Source organism: Primulina eburnea, chromosome 4 (genome assembly GCF_022965805.1).
Source record: "Primulina eburnea isolate SZY01 chromosome 4, ASM2296580v1, whole genome shotgun sequence".
NCBI classification, from domain to species: Eukaryota; Viridiplantae; Streptophyta; class Magnoliopsida; order Lamiales; family Gesneriaceae; genus Primulina; species Primulina eburnea.
Genome location: NC_133104.1, coordinates 43,851,422 through 43,875,188, shown reverse-complemented (window position 1 = coordinate 43,875,188; position 23,767 = coordinate 43,851,422). Strand labels below are relative to the sequence as shown.

Here is a 23,767-nt window from a genome sequence, read left to right as displayed (position 1 = left end):
TATGAGTTGGATACGTGTTGAATATTTTGGAAGAATATCAAGAAAGATTAGAGCATCAAATCCAACAAATAACATATAAAGGAATATCTTTCTTTTGTTAAAAAATATTTAAATAATGGAGAAAATGTAAATTGTAAAAGATTAATTTGTATATAATATTAAAATTCATGGATGATTTGTTGCTAGAGACATGGCTTAAAACAATTTCAAAGTAAATTTTATTCATTTAAATATCTGTTGGAATAACTTATTGATTATAACGCGAACATAAATTTAGAGAAATGAGCATTTACTTATGGAAATCTATATGTTTTACTTATTGATTCTAGTATGCACCCGTCCAAACAACTTTTACGGTAGATAAGTCTAATGCATGTGAGCATGAAGAAAATGATATGCAGATGATTTTCTTGAAATATTTACTTTCAATGTAAGAGAGACAAAGCAAATATACGAGTACAAGCTTCTACAAACCATGGTTCATTCCTAGTTTCTTACACAAAGAAACCAACAAAAGAAGAAGGTTCATACTATGACGAACTGATACTAGATAATCGTTTGATAAATTGATCAAATATTTTATCGCGTGGTAGAACATTTATTCGAACAAGTTTTTCGTCATCACCAAAATGCTTACCACCTCTAGTTAATATCTTGTGGTGGCGAAGAAAGCTTTCACAGTCATCTATTTCACCTTCACACTTCAACCAAGCGAAGGCTGCAAAAATTGAAAATTCGAGGGGGCGAGGAGTTAATTTGAATTAACATACTGGTAAATACAGAACCATTACTGAAGAAAAACAGCGAATTTTTACCAGGTTGTGATGCAAATGAGCGATTGGTAAAGCTGCAGTGGCCAAGGGGAAATTCGGGTAGAGTAAAGATTTTTCCATTTTTCACTGCGTCTCTGAGCTGTTTCCATCTTCTTGCCATGAGTTTATGGCTGTGTTCGAAGAAGGCTTCACCTTCATTAAAATCGCCTGTATACTTGTGGCTATCAGATACTACTTGTAAAATCTTGGCAGCACGAATCTGTGACTCTTTTGATACGCCTATGCTGCTTAACACGATGAACTCTGTCATTTTCTTAGCTATTTCTTGATCCTTTACGAGAGCCCATCTGCAATTGCATGCCAACAATGTGTCATGAACTGAAAATTCTTGAGTTCCATTTTAGGATTGGGCCTGTTTTTCTTGTGTTGAATTGAGTTGTTGCCACTTCTCGAGCGATAACTGCAATCAGGAAATGTAACTTACCCGAGTCGTGTACCAGCGTGGCCGGTGCTTTTGGAGACCGTAAACAGCATGATGTCGTGATCTGCAGTATAGGAGATCGGAGTATACTGCGGCCAGTAGTATGCTAAGTCATGAATTAGTATCCCTCGATCTTGATTCACGACAGCATTTCTTGAAAATCCATCTGGATTGTTTGGAGATGTCACTAGCTCAATGCAAGGCTTGTCTTTCTTGAATTTGCGAGCATCACCACCCCATTTGTAGAGTCCAGACTTCAAAAAGTCCGTGATCAATGGATATGACTGCAACAGTAGAAGAGCTTGGAACTTCATAAGGTGAAGGTGAAACTAAAAAATTCCAAAAGATGAGGTGCAGAAATCTCATTTTCACTTCGTAGTTGATCTAGGAAACCATGGCTTACAGAGTAGAATGGAGCAGCGGATACTACAGTTATTGGCTCTGTAGCATTTGGCGGAGAAACCGCATACAACACAGCCTGGAGCAGCTGTGTAGAACCTGTTCCGACAACAATATAGCGATTCTCAGTCACAGCATTGCCTACTAACTCGTGCAATCTTATGATAGCATTCGCAAATTCGGGCTCCAGAAACCAGCAAAGATTTTTGACATCAGAAAAATAGCTGATGAATCTCCAACCAGGGATCAGGACCGCAGTTTTGTCCCCCATTTTCTGCCAATATCTCTCATACATTGTTGGATCACCGCTGTCATAGTAATTAAATCACAAGACAGTGCATAAAAGTGAAAAAATTCCGAGATTTGAAGCTAGAATATCCAAATATTTTTGTACAAAGAAACTGTATGTGCACTTTGATCCTTATTAAAAAGGATCAAGCGTGCAATTCGGTTCAAGTCACAATCAATACATCTGTATCAGAAATAACAACTCAGAACAGGGCTTGCGACCGAGCTAGCATAAGTCCTCAGGACAATTACGGGCTTCTAAGTTCCATAAAAGGTTCCCCCCGGAAAGTATCCAATGACAACAACACTTTGGGATGCAAAAGACATGCATCCCAAGTGCTGCAGAACAAATGCCGGCCAAAATCGTCTCAAGTCACTTTTCGCACACCTCCTATAAGGGCTATTCAAGACGTAATCAATCATGAAGCTTATGTTTTCTTAAATATACATGTATCATGCGATAAATTATAAGAATACGCGATCATCAACTGCGCAATAGAAAACCAAACGTTTTTCCAGCCATGGGGATGTAGACGACTTAGCAATCATAGGGAAGGTACCTAATCAAAGACAGTGATCCTCACCACTCATTTAGGTTTGAAGATGGGAGAGCCAAACTTGTTGCCCATGCTCAATGATGTGATCAAATGATTGGATTGGATTACAAGAAAACATCACGAGGTCCACAATTCACTCTTCATATTGATATCGGTTACGTTATACCACCCATAATGGCCCTAAAATCTGAATCAACTATCTTCAACTTCTTCATCTTAGATATATTCAAAAAAAAAAAAGAGTAGAATTACTTCCAATTATGCATCTCATGGAAGAAAGAATGAGAAAATGCTCTACTTAGGACCACCATCTACTGTGCCTTCAACAAAGAGCATAAATTGAAGAAGCTTGTACTCTAGCATGCACCACTGGAATCCTCGAGCCCAGAAGGACTTGTCCCTGTCTCTAAAGTGACATGACATAAACCCCGAAGCGCCATGTCATGGAATATCACCAGTATGACAGTTCATTAATCTACCTATTTACACATATTAAACAATCCCCTCGTTAGAACAATAAAGTCGAACCATCACTACTCTATAGCTACTGCATGGGTGGATGAGTAGCGCAGATCGGCCCTCTCAATCGAATAAAGTTTGAAACTTTGTAACTTTTTAAATCATAAGTTTTGCTAATTCGAAAGCCAGTGTCTCCAGTCAGGACCCAGCTCCTTCATTCACCCCAATTCTTGAGGCCAGTCCGGCTTACACCGTTAGATACTGAAGTTTTTGACAAATTTAACACGTATTCTTAATAACATGAAGAATGAGCTATTTGGGCAGCTTTGTTTCTCAGCTTTAGCACCACTGATGTCGGGAAAAAAAGATATTTATCAGACTTGAAGATTCCAATCAAAGCCAAAAAGAAAAAGAAAAATTAAAAACGGTGGTGCTTTATCCTAATGATTCGACATTTTTGCCACTTTTCCAACACCAGATGAATGGAAACGTTCTGCGTTATTGAAAGAACAACTTGGAGGAAGATCCCAAGTACCAAGTCCAACCGCACATCAAGATTTTCCTTTCAACTTTTTCTTGTCCTGGTAAACTACTACAGAAAAGTGGACAATAAAAGGCCCTGTTTCTCCCACTCATGTCTATACACCAGCATGGGGGCATTCCCTCGAATTTTATGCATGTTTTTTCAAAACAATAGAAATCCCATAATTCAATTATTTTGAGTCGTCTCGTACAAACATGAACTGTTCCTAACGTACTTAGTTTCACCAAGCATAACAAAATAAAACTGTCATTGCAAGAATAAAGAGGAGGGTATTTGTTGATCACTTACTGGTCAAGATCAATGGTTTCATCAACAGCTTTTGAAGAAGATGTCTCTTTAGTTTCAGGAACAGTACTTTCAACAACATAATTAGCATTTGAATTTGTGACCAGAGATGCATTATTGAACTTATTTTCAGAGCTGAAAAACTCTTGAGACTTTTTTTTCCCATTGCAATAGTCTCTGTACAGCAAACCCACATTCAAGGCTAAAGAAATCACCAAGAAATGCCCCAAAATCATTATTTTAAACTCCATACTTGAATTTCAATATCCCTTCTATAAGTGTGCAAAATCCTGATGAAAATAAAAGGGATCTTACGGAACATAAACATAAAGCAAATAAAGTTCAGAACAAGTGAAAAGGAGCCAACGCTGCATGCTCTCCCTGGAGATTGATGCCTATATTTATACAAAGACATGGTTTTCTTTCACCATTAAAGTGATATTGCTTATATTTTCAAAAGGAAATCTTTACAGCTTAAATAGCTGAACAAACCAGCATGAAATGTTAATCTTATGCTAGAAAACAAATTAGACGCCAATATTTAAATATTCATACATCACTCATTTATTTATTCACTTGAACAATTATCTGAAGAATCTGAAAAGAATTCCCACTTCCCAATGTTCTTAAAAAAAGCAATGCTAGAATCTAAATATTTTTTTCCCACATTGCCAAATATTGGGCAAGCTTTTAGAGAGAGCTGGTGAGATACTCAAGTGGGCAAAGATTATACACGCATTTATATTGGTAAGAATAAAACTTTACGTTGAAATCATATTGATTTTTTTATGAAGATGTTTCGGGTAAAATTAGCATAAATCGCAATGGATTATTTTTAGAAAGCACTGCAGCTTCCCGTAACCAAGAGACACTTGGAGGGTTATGGAAATAGATGGAGAAATCCCATTATTTTCTCCGAGAACTTTTCACGTGCTACTTCGATGTGTTTGTGAGTGTGCTTTCCAGGTTATGGGTCGGAAGGCAAAGTTAAAAAGAAAAGCATTGTTGTTCTCTGACTGATTCGCTACTATATATATATATCATAATTTGTGAAAATTAATCTCAATACTATAATCTTTTTGTTGTATTTATTATTTAAACATAAACACTCACATGAGACGGTCTCTGTCGGTAGAAAAATTATTGGTGACAAACAAATAATTAAGTGATAGGCATGCTTTGTCGAAAATTGCAGATGAAAGGAAACTGCCGATACGCGGTTTCACACGAACGAGAAGTTGTATTCTCTTCTTTCAGAAATCATCAATTCATCAAGTTATTTATCCATATTATCGCATTTGAGTGTTTATTTATATAATATTTGTGATGTGTTTGTTCTCCTGTATTAAGAGAATGTGTGTTCTTTTTGAAAACACAGTGAGCGGTTGTATACTATAAAATATTATAGTGGAATTCTTTTCATCTTGTTCGTGATTTTTATTATAATAATTTATATATTTTTCAAGCAAATCTCGGTGTCCATTTTATTCTTTATTTTTATATTTATTATTTCAAGTTGTCGCACATGATACCAACATTCTCATGTATCAATTTTGTGGGACATATTTAGGACTTGAACTATCCGACTCATGCAAGTATCATTTTTGTGTCCAAAGTGTTATTTTTAACTGCAAAAATACCATTTTTCTTAATTATATTTCAAACACAATAAACGGTGTAAAGGGTCTACAAAATCAGACATCCACTGACAACATTGGAAAATTAAGCAGATTCTGGGACCACGTTCACATTGCCGAAGTTAATGGGCTGGATCTTTCTTAGATCTCACAATTAATATTAGTCGCCATCCGTGGGCAGGCCCAAAATGAGAAGTGGTCCATTTTTTGATGAAATGGGCCACAACCCATCAATTTTTGGACCTCAGCCCAGTTGCAACACCTTCACATTCAAGTCGGCTAGTGTCAGTCGCTATGTTTACAAGGTCCCCTACTAGTAGGATTAAAATAGTCATATTGTGAGACGGTCTCACGGGTCATATTTGTGAGACGGATCTCTTATTTGGGTCACCCATGAAAAAGTATTACTTTTTATGCTAAGAGTATTACTTTTTATTGTGAATATGGGTAGGGTTGACCCGTCTCACAGATTATGATCCGTGAGACGGTCTCACATGAGAACCACTCATGAATTAATATCATTGAGAACTAGCGGTACGTGGAATTATATTAAATAATAAATGGGGTAATTAATTTTCTTTGGTTTTTAAAATTCTTAAAATTTTATATTATTTATTTCCATAAAATTCCTAAATTGCAAATTATAAAAACTGATCATATATATAAAGAAAAGACAAAAACTTGTGTGAGACGGTCTCACGAGTCGTATTTTGTGAGACATATCTCTTATTTGGGTCATCCATGAAAAATATTATTTTTTATGCTAAAAGTATTACTTTTTACTGTGAATATCAGTATAGTTGATTTATATCATATATAAAGATTCGTGAGAACCGCGAAATTTTGGATTCGTCTATGAAGCTAATGTACTTAAGATAGAAAGTAAAACGTACTAATTGCATTTTACTTGTTGATCCTTTGAAATGAAAATGAAGTTCGATGTAGAACTTAATTAGACGATTCAAATAAATTTAAATGCGTTGGGTAGAAGGTGGGGAGTTATTTCTTGGAATATATAAGCCACAAATGATGAACCACGCGACTTTTTTTTCTTCTTATTATAAATAACACACACGTTGTACGTCTATAATTTTTTATATTTTTTTAATTTATTTTTTTATTATATGATAGATTGAAATAAATAAATGATATACTATAGGGGATTAAATTTGTAGGAGTTGAGAAGTAAAAAATAACGTTACGATCAAACGTTTATTATTAGATAAAAAACTATAGTTGTTAGCCATGACGTAATTTTATTTCTTTATATTTGTGGCATCGCATGTTGTACTTATTTGGATGCTATTAGGTCGGTTTGTTAGGCTCATGAGTTTGGAGTCGTGTGTATCTATATGCTGGTACTGTCTCATATCCATAGAAATCAGCCTTATCATTTTTCTATTAACGGTCATATCCCCAATAAGACAATATTATCCGTTAAAATCTTACACCACTCTTTAACAACACACTTAGTCAATCAGATCAAGTAACACAACGTCTGCATTTTGACACACGAGAACTTCTCAAAAAGTCATCCATCTCGGTATTACCATAACTCTTGCATGCTTAACACAACATATAATTATATAATTCAGTAATATATTATGTGATTTCTTATGTACAAATTAATAAATGATTTATTTTTTGATTTTTGCCATACTTTTTTCATTAAGGGAGTGAAATGTACTTATCTACGTGCTTAAAAAAACCAGGCTTTATTGGTTTAAGGATTATCTCTATATAGACTTAACAACTCGCACATACGATCATTGACATCGATATATTTTTCAAGTAAACTAACTATGTTTAAAATTTTATTAATTAATGATCATGATTAAATTCAATAATAATTTATAAATATTTTTTGATTTTTAAAATATCGATACAAAGTATAAAATAATTGCATTCGGATACAAATTTACTAAAATAAATTTTCATGATAATTTTATGAAGTGAAAAGATTAATTTTATCTATATACTTCTGGAAATCAAAACCATTAATTTTCATATTAATGCTTATTAATTAATATAATAATATAGATTCATGTATAATGTAATGATAACTATAAATAATTAAGTTCTTAAAACGAAATATAATCATTTTTTAATGAGTAGGACTCTTGTGAGATGGTCTCACGAATTTATTTGTGAAACGGGTCAATCATATCAATATTTACAATAAAAAGTAATACTCTTAGCATAAAAAGTAATATTTTTTCATGGATGACCCAAATAAGAAATTCATCTCACAAAATACGACTTGTGAGACCATCTCACACAAGCTTTATCCTTTTTGAATTGTATAATTTTACTGGGTCCTATAATACAGTACCTAAAAAATCTCTTTTATCATTATAATCGAATAATATGCCTAAATAATTGGAATATGATTCTCCATATAGATTTTTTACTTTTCCGATTTGCAAAGAGTTTTCCATGGGTGAAATAACTCATTCAGATTAATTTTTAAAATTGTTGTTTATAGTAATCATAAAGAAAATTATTCTAATTATATGATGGAATGAAACGAGGAATATATCCCACCCCAAACGATTTTTTTAACGGGAAACAATATGTTTTCTTACGTAATTTATATTTCATATATAATTTAGTCGAACATATAAGACCGGTCGTTTTCCGTTTTACAAAATATTCTAAGACAAAAACTTGTGTGAGACAGTCTCACGGGTAGTATTTTGTGAGACAAATCTTTTATTTGGGTCATTAATGAAAAATTATTACTTTTATGCTAAGAGTATTACTTTTTATTATGAATATCGGTAGGATTGACCTGTCTTACAGATAAAGATTCGTGAGACCGTCTCACAATATATCTACTCATAATATAATGTATGGTAATGATACAACTCCAATATTTAAATGGTACATAATCCAAGTGTCACAGTTCAATCAATTTCCTAGCTAATATGAACATTATTGCATACAATAGAACATATATAACACATTATCTATTTAGGAATATATAGTTGTTTCTTTTTTCATTGCCGAGATAAGAAGTCTTGAATCCATGCTCGAGTATCATCAGTAACGCAGACAGTTACATTATATCTTTGTAGTATAAAATAATATCACCCTTGTACTTTAAAAAAAAAAAAAAATAGTACTTAGTCCCACCATGAATGAATAGATGCAACTTCCACCACACAATGTTGTCATGAACCCACAGCAATTAAAGAGATCGAACACCTTAGCTTTTTCCATCTTTAAATTAAATGAGATAATGATTTAGCCACTTCATATTATGCTGACATGTAATTACAATTCTGACGTGGATCTCGAAAGAAATCATCATTCGAGTTAATTTAATATATTTTAAGTAAAAAAAAAATAGAATTAATACTTTGCAAAAGAAAAAAAAGCACTCGTGCATGCAAATTTAATATAATATTTTTTTTACAAGAAATGAAATTACCACTTGGAAGCATCTTTTGATCGGTTTCGAGTATTGCACAATCTCGTTGTACAAAGGCCACACTCTTTCACGCGAAAACAACATGGAATCCATGTATATCTCCTTTATTGTAGCTTATATAACTAGTCCCTCCATGCCTACATTTCCCATTCAAATCGCCACATTAAGTCAGATTCTTTCAGACAAACCTTTATTTACATTTTCAACTCCAAATCTCGACAATGTCTCACGTCCACAAGACCATTTGGTGCTCATGGCACATGGACCTCCTCATCGATGACTATTCGGCGCCGACTGTCTCTGTGGAAGGCGACGGGGACGATGATGATGGAGATTATGATTACGCTCCTGCTGCGTGATTCGAGGAGACTACGTACAAGAAATATTACTGATCATTAGTACATTATGGTGCAATCTAGCTAGTATGTTAATTTGTACGATGGAATTATTAGCTACTCTTGGTTGAGTTGTACGTGTTAAGTGTTGTACTTTCCTGGAAATAATCACTCTATATTTTTCAGTACTTACATATTTCGGACTAATTTTTTTTTGATATATACAACTGTGGTGGGGGATTCATGCAACAGATGATGTTATATATTGAGCAAAAAAAGTTCTCATGAGACTGTCTTACATGCCAATTTTATCGTGCATTTGAGTGATTCAAATGGACTTGTATAATCATGATCTTTCTATTGACCACTTATACACAAGAAGATCAAATACAGTACGTGCGGAGAAAGAACTTATATAATTCGTGCATTTGAGTAATTCAATATTTTATTTTTATTATGGACATACGCAAATCGCAAATTGCAATTTGTACAAGATCTCTCTATCTGGCTACAAACATTAGTGGATGTGAGAATAGTATTTACGTAACTTGTTGAATCGTTGCGATTACGAGTTCCATGTCTAAACTTTCGGGGTAATAATATATAGTATTTTGTACCTCATGTACTAGTGGCTCGTAACGAGGAAGATGACTGAATCGAACGTGCTAGTGAAAAATTCTACCGAGACAAATTAGATGAAATGTTGCTTAGATCTAGTATGGATCATACATCGATAATATTTGGTGGACTGATCTTAATTATATCGTATTATTTTTTGAGCTTTAATTTGTCACGTGCATGCATCTTGTAAAGGATTATATATCATTATGCATGAGATATATACGTACGTACGTACGTCTTTCATTATATTATTATCCAGACATATAGATGTTACGTACGTACTCGCTTTAACAATTAACATGCATGCATGGGTTTCCTCCCATATTACGTTTGAATGATGAATGACTCCTTCATTGTTATTCGAGTTTTAATTGATTTATTATGTGAAATTTTCTATATATATTCAAAAAAATTGATAAAACAACAACTTAACTTATTTAGAGAAAGAAAAGTTAAGTTGATTTTTAAATATAATTTGGATTAATCAGTATAAATTGATTACCATCTTTAATCTCAAGTCCCAAAGTGTAGCACTTTCGAAGTATGCTCCACTAAATTGAACCAATATTGTAATGGTAAATGTAGAATATTGCACTTGAATTTTAATGTTTAAAATCTCATTTATCACGGTTTCAGTCTTTATTCTATAATTACATTTTGATTTATGAGTACTCTGCAAGTGTAGACTGATTCAGTACCATATCTACATCCAAAGATTTATATTCTCCATATCCTTAGCTCATAAATATGCGCGTGCGCGCGCACACACATCGTGTTTGGTTGGATGAGTTGGTCTCGTGGAGTTCCAAATCAAGAGAATTGAGGGGCATAATTAATCGGCTATTCCACGTTCTTTACACACTCACCACGTGCAAACCCTCGGCCAAGTTATAATGTCTTCCACCACCTCCCTCATAAATACATACATGCTCTATGGGATCGGATCTACTTTATATATGTTATACCAATAAAAAATATTCTTTACATATATAATTTCATCTGTTTCTTTACATATATAACTTCATATATATATATATAGTTTTTATCAAAAATAGTAATTTTCCGTCAAAAATGATATCTATAAAAGGAAACTATTATATATGATTATTATTTTTTATTATAATGCCTTAATTTGAGTTAGAAACGTGGCTACGGTTCATTAAAAACCGTGGCTACATTAAGCCACGGTTTTCAACAACCGTCGCCAAATTAAGCGACGATTTTGCAAAAACTGTCGCTTATTATAGCGACGGTTTTCTTAATGTAGCGACGGTTTGCAATGAACCGTCGCTTAAATCAGCGACGGTCTGAATGATAACTGTCGCTAAATAGCGACGGTGTTTATCAACAAAATCGTCGCTAAATTGTCACGGGTATTGAATAACCGTCGCTTAGGTTAGGCGACGATACATGTGGTTACGGATCACCAAACCGACGCTAGAACCGTCGCTTCAACCTAAGACCGTCACTAGCTTCTTTTTTTTTTGTAGTCGACGATTGAAATTACTAATAAAACCTTGGGAGTGAAGTTAAAGTTCGGGATTTATATATCACCTTAAATATTTGAAAATAAATAGATATTAATGTGTAATTAAATGTGAAGTTTTTAATTTTTTTTAAAAAAAATTCAAATTTGAATGCGTCCCTTGAAAATATAAACTAAATTTAAGTGTCAACATTAGTTATATCATTTAGTTTATTTTGATTAAGATTTTGAGTTTTGTTATTTTTATATATTTAATTCTCTATACTCTTTGTCATATTTAATAAAATCTAATTTATTTATATAATATTAAGTTTTCTAACTTTTTATAATTTTAAAAGAGTGTCTTAGTGAATTTTCAAAATTATGAATCTTTAAAAACTATTTATTTATTGTTTAAAGTTTTGATAGATAAAATAATATATGGTTTTTTAGATATCTTTTTCTATTTTTTAGTAAATATACATAGCTTATTTGAAATAATTCAAATTTAAGAATATACAATTATATGGATTAATATGATATTTGGGAATGATATTAATTTTCAATTTTCCGACATGTATAGAAATGAAGATGAAATCGAATATCCAATGGAAATAAAGATGACTATAATAAATGAAAATGTGGACGAATGTCATGAAATCCTACTAATCCAAGGAATATTGATCTCATCTCAAGATTAAAACAATTATAATATCAGTAATAAACTATAAAGAAATCAATTATTCGCTACACTATTTGTATATAAAAATTGTAGAGATTAATTTAGATTTGCAAATAAGCCAAACGATTCCTATTTATTTATTATATATAAAAAAACAAGATTGATCATAACAAATTTTCAATTTTTACCAAAATCCATATGAATTTCGGAATTCTATATGTATTTATTAGTATTTCTTAGAATCGATTTGTCCGGCTGAAAACTGGGGAAAACAGCAAATAAGGAGAACATCAACACACAATCACTTCAAAATGTACAAAAAAAATCCAGGAATATATATAGTACAAGTTACGAGCTTTGTCAGCAGGAAAAAAAACATACTCGAACATCACCAAGCTCAGTTGTACAAATCCTCGTCATTCCCTGCAGTTGTCGTGGCTGCCGAGAAAGGGTCCAAACCCCCGGCACCACCAGCAGTCTCAGAACGATCTGCGAACCGAAACTCAGACCCTAACCCACGAGACTGCTGCAATGTCTGAGCGAAGAGCTGATACTTTCTGATGTCTGCATCACTCACGCTCCTGCGTGCGTACTTCATTGACTCTTCAAAGTGTGCCGCTCTTATCTCAGAAACAATATCATCTGCGTCATCTTCTTCCATTGCTTCAGGGTTTTCGTGCTTCTTCGTTTCTCTCTCTATATCCTGGATTGGCACATGCATGCGATATATGAGCAACAACAAATATAAGAATACGAACAAAGAGTACACGTATTTCATCAAATATATCAATGGTGCAAGTATTCGAAGATAGCTCTAACAGTTGGCAGGCGATGAGATGCCAAGAAATAATATAGTCTACCTTTTCAATATTTTCTCGAATAGCATACTTGCAAGCACGTTGACATATTTCCGTAATATCTGCACCACTGAACCCGTGTGTGTGTCTCGCAAGAGCTGATAAATCAATGTCCCTGGACACTGGGGACTTCCGCAAGCATGCCTTGAAGATTTGAAGACGAGAATTTTCATCGGGAAGGGGGATATAGATCAACTGGTCCAGGCGTCCGGGCCTGAGCAATGCCGGGTCAATGATATCCGGCCTATTAGTCGCCCCTATGATAAAAACCGTCTTTTTTGCTGTCATTCCATCCATTTCCGTCAGCAGCTGGTTAAGAACTCTATCAGCTGCACCGCCGGCATCTCCAACCGAATTTCCGCGCTGAAGTTTAAGAAGCAGCATGTTAGTTAATAATAAGTTCTATAATCCGATGCATGTAAAGAACAGATCCAGTGGTACCTGCGTAGCAATTGAGTCAAGTTCGTCGAAGAAAAGCACACATGGAGCAGATTGTCTAGACTTGTCAAATATCTCTCGAACATTTGCCTCACTTTCTCCGAACCACATAGTCAGCAACTCGGGTCCTTTTACGCTTATAAAATTGGCCTGGCAGTCGTTAGCAATGGCTTTTGCTAGCAGAGTTTTTCCACATCCGGGAGGTCCGTAGAAGAGAACCCCTTTAGAGGGTGACATGCCAAATTTCTCAAATTTTTCGGGATGTTCCACAGGATACTGGACAGTCTGTTCAAACATAGAGATGATGATTTTTGGGAGCCCAAAATCCACTAACAGATGATGATGGTAGGCAGGAAAGGATGAATCTTAAAGCATACAGCTAGAAACCAACATATTTGGCAATAAAATTAAGCTTAAAGATTGACATGATGATACCTCTTGGAGCTCTCGTTTGACGTTATCCAACCCACCGATATCTTCCCACGATACATTAGGAACCTCAACAACCTGCCAACCAAGAACATTATATTGACTCTCTCAATTTTTAAGTAAAGTACAACGATAGCATTCACAATGATGATAAACTTGCAGATTCGATAGCTAATATTTTAAGGAATTCGCGTACTGTTTCACGCAAAGCTGATGGATTCGAGGCACCCAATGCTGTTATAAAGTGTTCATTGCTCACAGCCATTGAATTCAAAACTTCAGCATCAACTGACTCATCCTCCAAATCAATTATGTCCATTTTCTCTCGGATACACTGAAGAGCAGCTTCGGTGCAAAGGGCAGCAAGATCAGCACCAACATAACCGTGGCTATCTTTCGCCACTCTTTCAAGATCGACCTGTATATTTCAACCAAGTGGACATCAAATCTATATGTATACTCTTTTATTTTAGTTGCAGAAGGGGTTTGTTACAGTTAAGTTATTGGTGGCAGATCTCAAAATGAGTACAAAAGGAATAAAAATAAGTTAATAAGTAAATTAACTCACATCATCAGCAAGCTTCATATTTTTTGTATGAATTCGGAGGACTTCTAACCTCCCAACTTCATCTGGCACACCGATGTCAATTTCCCGATCGAATCTCCCAAATCTCCTTAGAGCAGGATCAATACTATTTTGTCTATTTGTAGCTCCCATGACAATGACATGAGACCGAGTCTTGAGGCCATCCATCAATGTAAGAAGCTGGGATACGATACGCCTTTCTACTTCACCATGTGTTTTCTCTCTCTTTGGAGCAATAGAATCTAGCTCGTCGATAAAGATGATGGAAGGTGCATTCTTCTCCGCTTCCTCAAATGCTTTCCTCAAGTTACTTTCACTTTCTCCGGCCAATTTCGACATTATTTCTGGCCCATTAATTAAGAAGAAAAATGCACCCGTCTCATTCGCTACTGCTCTTGCAATTAAAGTTTTTCCTGATCCAGGAGGTCCATAGAGTAAAATACCTTTAGGTGGCTTCACACCAATCGCCTTGAAGAGCTGTGGATGTCTCAAAGGAAGCTCGACTAGCTCACGGATTTGAGCCATTTGCTTTCTCACACCACCCACATCATCATAACCAACTTCATTCAATCTCTCCTCATCTTCTCGCTTGATCGGTTCACCCTCGCAGAAGATTGCAGTATCAGGCGCAACAACACAGTACTCACCAGGATCTACCTCAACCACCTTGAATTCAACACTTCGCATGCCGCCTCTGACCTGAAAGAGGTCACCTTTCCTCACGGGACGATATGCATCCATGAAGTAGGCTGACCATTTGGGAAGAAAAATTTTCAGTCATATAGCTCAGCTTGTTTGGCATACTCAATTAAAAAAAGTTCTTAATATTTACTTCAAAAACTCTAATAGAACAATCAGCTCACAGTTCAAATTAAGATATAATTATCACATAATTTAGCATTTTCCTCAACACTTATTTAACAATGTATCACTGTATTACTTCTCACATACCTTAATATATATACCCAAACAAACGTTTCAAAAACACTACTAACCTTTTTCCCATTTTGAATTTGTTGGTTTTCGGGGTAGGTTGCGATAGTAAATACTGCAAGATTCAATATGTGAATATTTTCAACAACGAAAGATTTTATATTGATTTTTTTCAAGATGACTGCATTGATAGAAATGAAGGCTCCATGTAGCCATTAAGCAGCCAAATAGTTGACAATTAACAACACTAATTCAAACTCTAATTCTACTAATGCAAGCCTGCTATTCATTTAGCAAAATTTGATCATGACTATTCACTTGTCATCTATTCAACAAATTCAAAACATATTTAGCACCATTTTGCAACAGATTTTTAATTACTTCCACACTATTTATATCAACATTATCATTGACAAATTACAAAATTGAATTAAGTTTGAGTTAAATTCAAGCCCACCCAAATACGACCATAACATCCACACTTCAAGAAGGGATGAGAAGAAGATGATATCCTTACGTTTTAAGTACACATCAAACAAGTTTCCTGTGAGACGACCCTCAACCGAGTCATCCATGGGAAGGATATGAACACGGGTTCCATACTTGACATCTGGACATTGGTGTACGGATACCATATCAGTAAGGCGTACCCTCAAGTTTGCTCGGACGACTTTGTTCATTTGTATTTTTATCTCATCACATTGGTCGTCCGCAAGAACAACGCAAATGGTGTCCTTTCGTTTCTTCCCCTGTACAACACATGCATATTAAAGAAACTCCAGGTAGAAGGAAGGCTTAGCATAAAATGCGAAAAGAAACTACGTTCACCCTTATTAATATAGTGTCTCCTCGAAAGAGTTGAAGCATTTCCATTCTACCCGGATGCATTGAGACCACAGAGTTGTCATCGTTAATGGACTCCTCTACAAGAAGGCGATTAGGAGACTTTTTCCGTTCCAATATTGCAGTAGAATAGTCTTTTTTGTTACTTTTCCTGGATTTTTCAATTCAAAGGTAGCTTTCATTTTAAAGAAAAAACTATACACAAAGAAAACTTTCAGAAGATTGACTGAAAACTTGCACAAGAAACTTATCAAGGAAAGCAAACTTATCTAATCAACAAGTAACCAAATAAATGCCACGAAACTCAACTGAAACAAGACAAATTAATGGACTACTATCATTAAATGGAAAAGTGCTCAACTATTCTGCAAAATGTGGCCCGGAAAATCAGACCTTTTCTTAGAGTTAGTGGAAACCCCACATTTTAGATGAGACGGGTGGGTTGATGTATGCTAGAGGCCACAAAATTTATTTTCAAAAACTTATGAATAGTTGAGCACTTTTCCATGCAAATGGCTCGAGATTTATGTATGCTAGAGATTTGAGTTGGAAAATGGCTCGGAAAATGGATCTGAAATGAAACATCAAGATACAACTAAATCAACAAAGGATGAATGTCCATGCAAATCTATCAAACAATCAAATGTATTTGGTATCATGAAACCTCACTTGAAATGCACTCTCACAAATTTTGGAAAGCGGACTCTTTATTAAATATGTAGATATTCCCAAAACACATTGAGTTAATCCAAAAAGTATGCCCAACTATAATATGGTTTTATTGATGTTATCCATAAGGGTAGTGCCATTTCGACTAAAAACATGACACGTGCATGATTACTCATTCAAACATAATACATGAATATAATGTGATCATGATTTATCACTCAGTCCATGTGTCATGAGTGACCATATGGTATCATCAACCAAGCCCTCTAATATCTCACGAGATATATTATTCATTCATCCAAAAACAATAGTATTTCTTTCCAGTAAAAGCAAAAAGTTAATTTAAATAATAATAATAGTAGAGCCCCTCTTGCTGCTTCCCGAAGAAGAAAAAAAATTACAAATTTCCCGAAGAACATGTGCCGTGGCGAAAATTCAAGTTCCATAATTCAACCTTGACATCCTAAAACATCAACATAAAAGGCAGAGGGGAAAACAAGTAATCCAATATCACCACATCAAACCAGCAGGAAAAATGAAGGAAAAGACTACCTTTGAACGTCCAAAAGGAAATATGAGAGAGCAACTAACAAAAGATCAACATGGGCTTTTGCAAAATGAGGTTAAAGTGAAAAATAAAAACTCACGTGTCGGAGGTTTGAGCAGAAGAACTATGATCAGCCATGTCGCTGAAGATCCAAATATACTGTACGAGGTTTCGATATTCATACAAGAGAACTATAATAAGACTGCGCTACTAATCTCATGTAGCGGTGGAAGGCAATCAGACAAGCAGAGGCGGGGTCGTGAATACGTGGCGAACGAGAGAGAGTCAGGAGAGAGAGATTAAAAAAGGTCCATTTTGACTATTGATAAGATTCGGGTAAAATGGATGAGCAGGGTCGGGTGCTCCACCGGGTCAAATCAAGAATTTATAGTGTTGTTTAGGAAAATGAGCAAGGTAGATGGCTTCGGTCGTGACCTGCAAACAATGAAAGGAACTCGTGAATGGGCGCCGGAAGGGTGTCCGGCGTGACCACTCCGATGCTTAAGTCAGCAGGTTTGTCGAGAGAGGAACTTAAAGCAATATGTATGGATGCTTGAGAGTGAAGAAATTTTCAGACCTGTAAAATGTCAACGATACCTGCTATTTGAAGAGGAGCTAGGGTTACCTTGATGCGCGTGCTCACCTACTACTTGTACCCTCGGACGTTGACGGCCTGTCGGGTCCCTTTCTACCCGATAGCTTCGTGGGTACTCCAAGAATAAGGGACGTTGACTGCATGTCCAGTCCCTTTCTTCTCCATATTTTCGGGGATTCGTTCAGGCGAAAGACGTTGACTTCCCGCCCAGTCGTTTTCTTCCCTACAATCTATAAGATCCTCTAAGTAAGTTACTCGAGTATTGAGCCCTCGGCTTTAGCATGAAAGCCCGGTCCCTTGTTGCCCGGGAGGTAAGTAAATACCCGGACATGCATGAAGCGCCCAGTCGCGTGGGTAACAATCGCCCTCCCGTTTTCTATTTCCATGACCCGAGCCCTTATAGGGGTATCACCACCCATCCCTAAAATAGTCGGGCTAGAGTCTCACTCGCTGTCCCGATTGGTGTGAAATAACTCACGGTGTATAATAGCATCGGGGCCTTTAAACATCCCGTAGAAGAGGTGTCACGCCTGGATGATTTGTCTCCTGGACTCGAATGAATTGTTATCCAACCTCCCTGGATATTGCATTCGTTATAATGAGATGCACCCACAATTAATTCATACTAGGAAACGCTCCACATCTTGAGAGATGGATAAGTCTGACACCTCGACAGATGTGCACGTCTTTTCACCTCCCGGCACAATTTCCAAAACTTATCTCAACCGTTCAGGCATCTTGAAGATCAACGGTCATTATTAATTTGTTCTTATTATAAATAGGGCCTTACCGATCCGCCATCATACCAGCAGAGTGTTGTTAGGAAGATACAATGGCAGGTGCTAGCAATCACAGCGTCCCTGATCTGGCGGAAGAGTTCATGAATGCATCCTCAGAGAGACATAAAACGGAAATAGAGGAGGAGGTCTTTCACAAAATTCTTGCCTTCTGGGAGGCACTGCAGGAGTTACAGCTTCTCTACTACTGCGGTGAGGCTAATACTCCTCGGCTTCTGGCGAAATTGGAGAAGTATCGGGAGTATCTAAATATTTCCGAGTTGGGGGATCCTTTTGAAGAGGACCGCATGCACGAACTGATGCTTCGAAAAGAGAGGAACACTCTCAACGATATCACTGACACCAAGGGCTATGAAGGAAGGGCTACACGAGAAGTGAGACGTTGGATGTTCCTGTGGAAAGCCTTCGTAGAGGAGGCATATTTCGATGTAATTCGAAGTAATTTCGTTAAATAAAATTATTATCCGAGTTTACTGTCTTTTATCATTTTATCTGATGCATATCCCACGGACTGCATAACTCGACTGACAAGATTAACTACTAATAAGTAACGAACGGAGACGTGAGGATTTCGTACTTAAAACAAAAAAGGCGCCCGAGCTCCGCATTTCTCGGGTATTGTCAACATTTCTTCTTCTTCAATAGTTAAAACTGCTCGGGAAACAAATAAAACCTCCCGGGTGCTGTCTTCCGACAAAGAAGCAGCCATTTTTGCTAGGGCATCAGCCTCTCCATTTTCTTCTCGGGGTATCTGTTCGATGCTCCAATCCACAAACACGACTGCCTGGGCTTTGATGAGATGCAAATACTTGAGCATTTTGTCGTCCTTGACCTCATACGCGCCTTTGATCTGCTGAGTAATCAACTGTGAATCGGAATACAATATAATCCTAGCCGCTCCAATTTCTCGGGCAGCCCGGATGCCGGCTAGAACAGCCTCATATTCTGCTTCATTATTTGTTACCCTGGAACCAATTTTGACTGCCAATTTAATCTTCTCTCCCGATGGGGAGATTATCACGACTCCTACCCCACATCCAACCAGGCAAGAAGCCCCATCTACAAACACCCTCCATCTCTCTTCCTCAGCAGGTTGAATCATCTCAGATAGGAAATCGGATAAAGCCTGCGCTTTTATGGCCAACCGGGGCTTATACTCAATATCGTATTCCCCCAATTCCACATTCCATTTGATCATCCGCCCGGATACTTCAGAATGGGTCATAATTCTTCCAAGCGGGCTGTTAGTAAGAACGATAATAGGATGCGATAGAAAATAAGGCCGCAATTTCCGGGCAGTCACAACTAAAGCCAAGGCCATCTTCTCCACTTCACTATACCGCAGCTCGGGACCTCTTAGGGCGTGACTGACATAATAGACAGGCTTTTGATCCGAGCCTTCTTCCTTTATTAGGACAGAGCTGACAGCATATTCAGTAGTGGATAAATAGACAAACAATTTATCCCCGGGCTCAGGCTTTACCAGAACTGGAAGCTCGGCTAGATGCTTTTTAAGATCTTGGAAAGCCTGCTCGCACTTGTCATCCCATCCGAACCTTTGGGCTTTTCTGAGAACCTGAAAGAAAGGATAACTTCTGTGGGCTGACCGAGATATAAACCGAGATAGGGAGGCAATCCTCCCGGTCAGCTTCTGCACTTCTTTGACAGATCGGGGAGAAGGCATACATAAGACGGACTTCACTTTTTCTTGGTTGACCTCGATCCCTCGCTCTGTCACTATAAAGCCCAAGAACTTACCACTCTTGACTCCAAAAATACATTTAGCAGGATTGAGCTTGATTCCATAAGATGTCAGAGTGGTAAAGGTTTCTTCCAAATCAGCAATAAAATCCATCACCTCTTTTGACTTTCCCAGAATATCATCCACATAAACCTCCAGATTCCTTCCCAGCTGCTTCTCAAAGACTTTATCCATTAAACGCTGATATGTGGCCCCTGCATTTTTCAACCCGAAAGGCATCACAACATAACAAAATGTACCTCCCGAAGTGATGAAACTGGCCTTGTCTTGATCATTTTTTGCTAAGGGAATTTGATGATATCCCTGATAGGCGTCCATGAAACTGAGCAGCTCGAAGCCTGAGGTGGAATCCACCAACTGGTCAATCCGGGGCAATGGGTAATGATCCTTGGGACAAGCCTTATTGAGGTCCCGAAAATCAACACACATCCTCCATTTCCCGGCAGCTTTGGGTACCAGCACCACATTCGAGAGCCATGTAGGAAATTGTACCTCCCGGATGTGGCCGGCTTGCAGCAACTCTTTCACCTGTTCATCAATAACTTTGTCTTTCTCGGGACCAAAGTGTCTCTTCTTCTGTTTGATCGGGTGAGCTCCCGGGAGAATGTTTAATTGATGCTCAGATATCAGGGGTGAAATCCCTGTTAGTTCCTGCTGGGACCAGGCAAACACATGAATATTAGTCTTTAAACAGTTAAGTAAACTGACCCGGGTGGATATATCGAGGTCTCGGGCCACCCGGATCTGTCGGCCTGGTCCTATCTCCACAGCTTCCTGCTCTTCCTCTGCCACAAAGTGGACTTCTCCTTTCTCCACTCCACCCTTCCAAACTTCATCCACCCTGGGTTTCTTCCCCTCCTTTTTCGATTTGCCCTGATCTGCCCGGATACCTTCCACATAACATTTTCGGGAAGAGGGTTGATCCCCACGAACTTCTCCCACCTGGCTTCCCACTGGAAATTTGATCTTTTGATGATAAGTAGATGCTACTGCCCTCAACTCATTCATGGCCGGCCTCCTCAGAATGATATTGTAAGATGATGGGGAGTCCACCACTGTGAAGGTGGTCATGACCGTTTTCTTGATGTCCCGGGAGCCTAGAGTGAGTGGCCGAACAATTTCTCCCTCCGGATAGACTGCATGCCCCGCAAAACCAAAAAGGGCAGTCTCCACAGCTTCCAACTTAAACCCTTGCAAATCCATCTGCACTAAGGCATCTTTGAAAATCACATTGACTGAACTGCCGGAAACCACGAAGACTCTCAGAATGTCGTAATTGGCCACCCGGGCTTGGATAACCAAAGCGTCATTGTGGGGCATGTTTATTCCCTTCAGGTCCTCCGGGCCAAAGCTGATCACGGCCTCGTTCCTCCTAGATCCCTCCACCTCCAGACACTCCCGCCTACTTCTTGATTTCCTGGCCCGATTTGAATCTCCATCGGTAGATCCTCCCGATATCATCTTAATCACTCCGGCAACAGGGGACGAAGGGCTCCTCTTCTCAGGTTCCGGCTCCCTCCTCCTACCTATATGGTTTCCCGGGTTGTTTCTTGAGTCTACTCGAGCATGAGATACTGGCGGCCGGGGGGTCCAAAGTGGACCTCTCGACCTTTCGATGTACTGGTCATGCCCCTGATTGGTGAGTGAGACATAACTTCTTTTCAAAGCCTTACAATTCTCGGTGCTATGCTGGCACACACCATGCCTGGTGCAAAATCCACTTTTCCCGGGTTGGGACAGCTGATGACTGGGAACCGGATCCCTACTGCATTCCTGCACTTCTCTTTCACGGATAATTTTCAAAGGCACATGCGGGGAAAAGTGCCCTGGATTACCCCGCCGTGGTCCCCTCTCCTCGGGCTTAGGTGCCCGGTCCCCTCTTTCCTTCCTGATGGCTTCCCTCTTTTGTTTCTGGGCTTCTTCCATATTGATATACTTCTCTGCCCGAGACAGCAAATCCTCAAAATCTTCAGGCACTTTTTTCGTTAATGACTTGAAGAACTCACTCTCTTTTAGGCCTTGAGTGAAGGCAGTAGTTTTTGTCTCTGCAGCACAAGTTGGCACATCCAAGGCCACTTTGTTAAACCTCTTGATATACATCCTCAAACTTTCCTCCGGTCCCTGTCTCACTTCGAACAAACTGAAAGCAGTTTTCTTATACTTCTTACTGCTGCTGAAATGGTGTAAGAAGGCTTTCCGAAAATCCTCAAATGATTTGATACTCAATGGAGCCAATCCATCAAACCATCTCTGAGCTGAGTCCACCAGCGTGGTTAAAAACACTTTACACTTGATCCTATCAGTGTAACAGTGCAGCATAGCCATATTCTCGAACCTGGCCAGGAGTTCTTCCGGGTCCTCGTTTCCATCATACGCCCTTACTTTAGCAGATTTAAAGTTTCCAGGAAGAGGTTCCCGGATGATAGCCTCAGCAAACGGGCGTCCTTTGACAGACGCTCGAGAAGTTCCACGATTCTCCAACTGTCCTTCCAAGACTTTCATTTTCTGTTTTAACTCCAGCATCTCCTCGGCTATCGTTGGTGACTTAAAACCAGCAGAGGATTCCTCCACTTCTCCCCTCTTCTCCTCCTCCCTCAATTCCTGTTGCTGCTCCTGCTCTTTTTCTGGTTCCTTCTCGAGTGGTATATCATGGTGGGAAGCTTCCCGCCTGGCCATAGCTCTTTCTACGGCTTCATTAATGCGTTTATCAAACTCCGCTGGAGTCATAGTGATAAGATCGGGAGGAGCGTCCTCTTGTCTGGAATGATTCGCGTCAACTCCCTGGACCCGGGAAGTGTTCTGGTTAGTTTTCCTCGTGTGAGCCATATCAACGCCTTAGTCTCAAGTTTCCCACAGACGGCGCCAATGATAAGATCCGGGTAAAATGGATGAGCAGGGTCGGGTGCTCCACCGGGTCAAAGCAAGAATTTATAGTGTTGTTTAGGAAAATGAGCAAGGTAGATGGCTTCGGTCGTGACCTGCAAACAATGAAAGGAACTCGTGAATGGGCGCCGGAAGGGTGTCCGGCGTGACCACTCCGATGCTTAAGTCAGCAGGTTTGTCGAGAGAGGAACTTAAAGCAATATGTATGGATGCTTGAGAGTGAAGAAATTTTCAGACCTGTAAAATGTCAACGATACCTGCTATTTGAAGAGGAGCTAGGGTTACCTTGATGCGCGTGCTCACCTACTACTTGTACCCTCGGACGTTGACGGCCTGTCGGGTCCCTTTCTACCCGATAGCTTCGTGGGTACTCCAAGAATAAGGGACGTAGACTGCATGTCCAGTCCCTTTCTTCTCCATATTTTCGGGGATTCGTTCAGGCGAAAGACGTTGACTTCCCGCCCAGTCG

At 38.1% G+C, this 23,767-nt stretch overlaps 3 protein-coding genes across 4 annotated transcripts; all 3 read right to left on the bottom strand.

Moving 5' to 3' along the window:
• Positions 1-412: 412 nt before the first annotated feature.
• LOC140829363 (tryptophan aminotransferase-related protein 2-like) lies at positions 413-4,046 on the bottom strand. Its single transcript, XM_073192535.1, has 5 exons — positions 3,790-4,046; positions 1,658-1,961; positions 1,258-1,538; positions 816-1,120; positions 413-718 (listed from the first exon to the last, which is right to left on the bottom strand). Exons 1-5 carry the CDS (start codon positions 4,035-4,037, stop codon positions 531-533), a joined length of 1,326 nt encoding a protein of 441 aa, XP_073048636.1. The 5' UTR covers positions 4,038-4,046; the 3' UTR covers positions 413-530.
• Positions 4,047-12,190: 8,144 nt separating this feature from the next.
• Positions 12,191-17,560, bottom strand: LOC140829361 (cell division cycle protein 48 homolog). Of its 2 annotated transcripts, none has more exons than XM_073192531.1 (9): positions 17,362-17,560; positions 16,031-16,196; positions 15,720-15,951; positions 14,252-15,018; positions 13,880-14,101; positions 13,690-13,761; positions 13,258-13,539; positions 12,820-13,179; positions 12,191-12,662 (listed from the first exon to the last, which is right to left on the bottom strand). In XM_073192531.1, exons 1-9 carry the CDS (start codon positions 17,397-17,399, stop codon positions 12,357-12,359), a joined length of 2,445 nt encoding a protein of 814 aa, XP_073048632.1. In that variant the 5' UTR covers positions 17,400-17,560; the 3' UTR covers positions 12,191-12,356. The 2 variants fall into 2 exon arrangements, with proteins under 2 accessions (XP_073048632.1, XP_073048633.1); XM_073192532.1 differs by lacking the exon at positions 17,362-17,560 and adding an exon at positions 16,366-16,464 and having other exon boundaries at positions 16,031-16,220.
• Positions 17,561-19,230: 1,670 nt separating this feature from the next.
• On the bottom strand, positions 19,231-23,241 carry LOC140830337 (uncharacterized). The gene has a single exon (XM_073193610.1). It carries the CDS (start codon positions 23,239-23,241, stop codon positions 19,231-19,233), a length of 4,011 nt encoding a protein of 1,336 aa, XP_073049711.1.
• Between the last annotated feature and the right edge of the window lie 526 nt (positions 23,242-23,767).

Bases quoted from the DNA above. Each gene is read 5' to 3' on its own strand.
- LOC140829363 (XM_073192535.1), bottom strand. From the start codon at position 4,037: ATGGAGTTTAAAATAATGATTTTGGGGCATTTCTTGGTGATTTCTTTA. The intron at 1,539-1,657 runs GTAAGCCATGGT...CTACTGTTGCAG, and splicing joins CCGCTGCTCCATTCTACTCT to TCATATCCATTGATCACGGA. The intron at 719-815 runs GTAAAAATTCGC...CAATTTTTGCAG, and splicing joins CTCATTTGCATCACAACCTG to CCTTCGCTTGGTTGAAGTGT.
- LOC140829361 (XM_073192531.1), bottom strand. From the start codon at position 17,399: ATGGCTGATCATAGTTCTTCTGCTCAAACCTCCGACAC. The intron at 16,197-17,361 runs GTGAGTTTTTAT...TGAAAAATCCAG, and splicing joins TCTGCTCAAACCTCCGACAC to GAAAAGTAACAAAAAAGACT. The intron at 15,019-15,719 runs GTAAGGATATCA...CCAAATGGTCAG, and splicing joins GTTTGATGTGTACTTAAAAC to CCTACTTCATGGATGCATAT.
- LOC140830337 (XM_073193610.1), bottom strand. From the start codon at position 23,241: ATGGCTCACACGAGGAAAACTAACCAGAACACTTCCCGGGTCCAGGGA.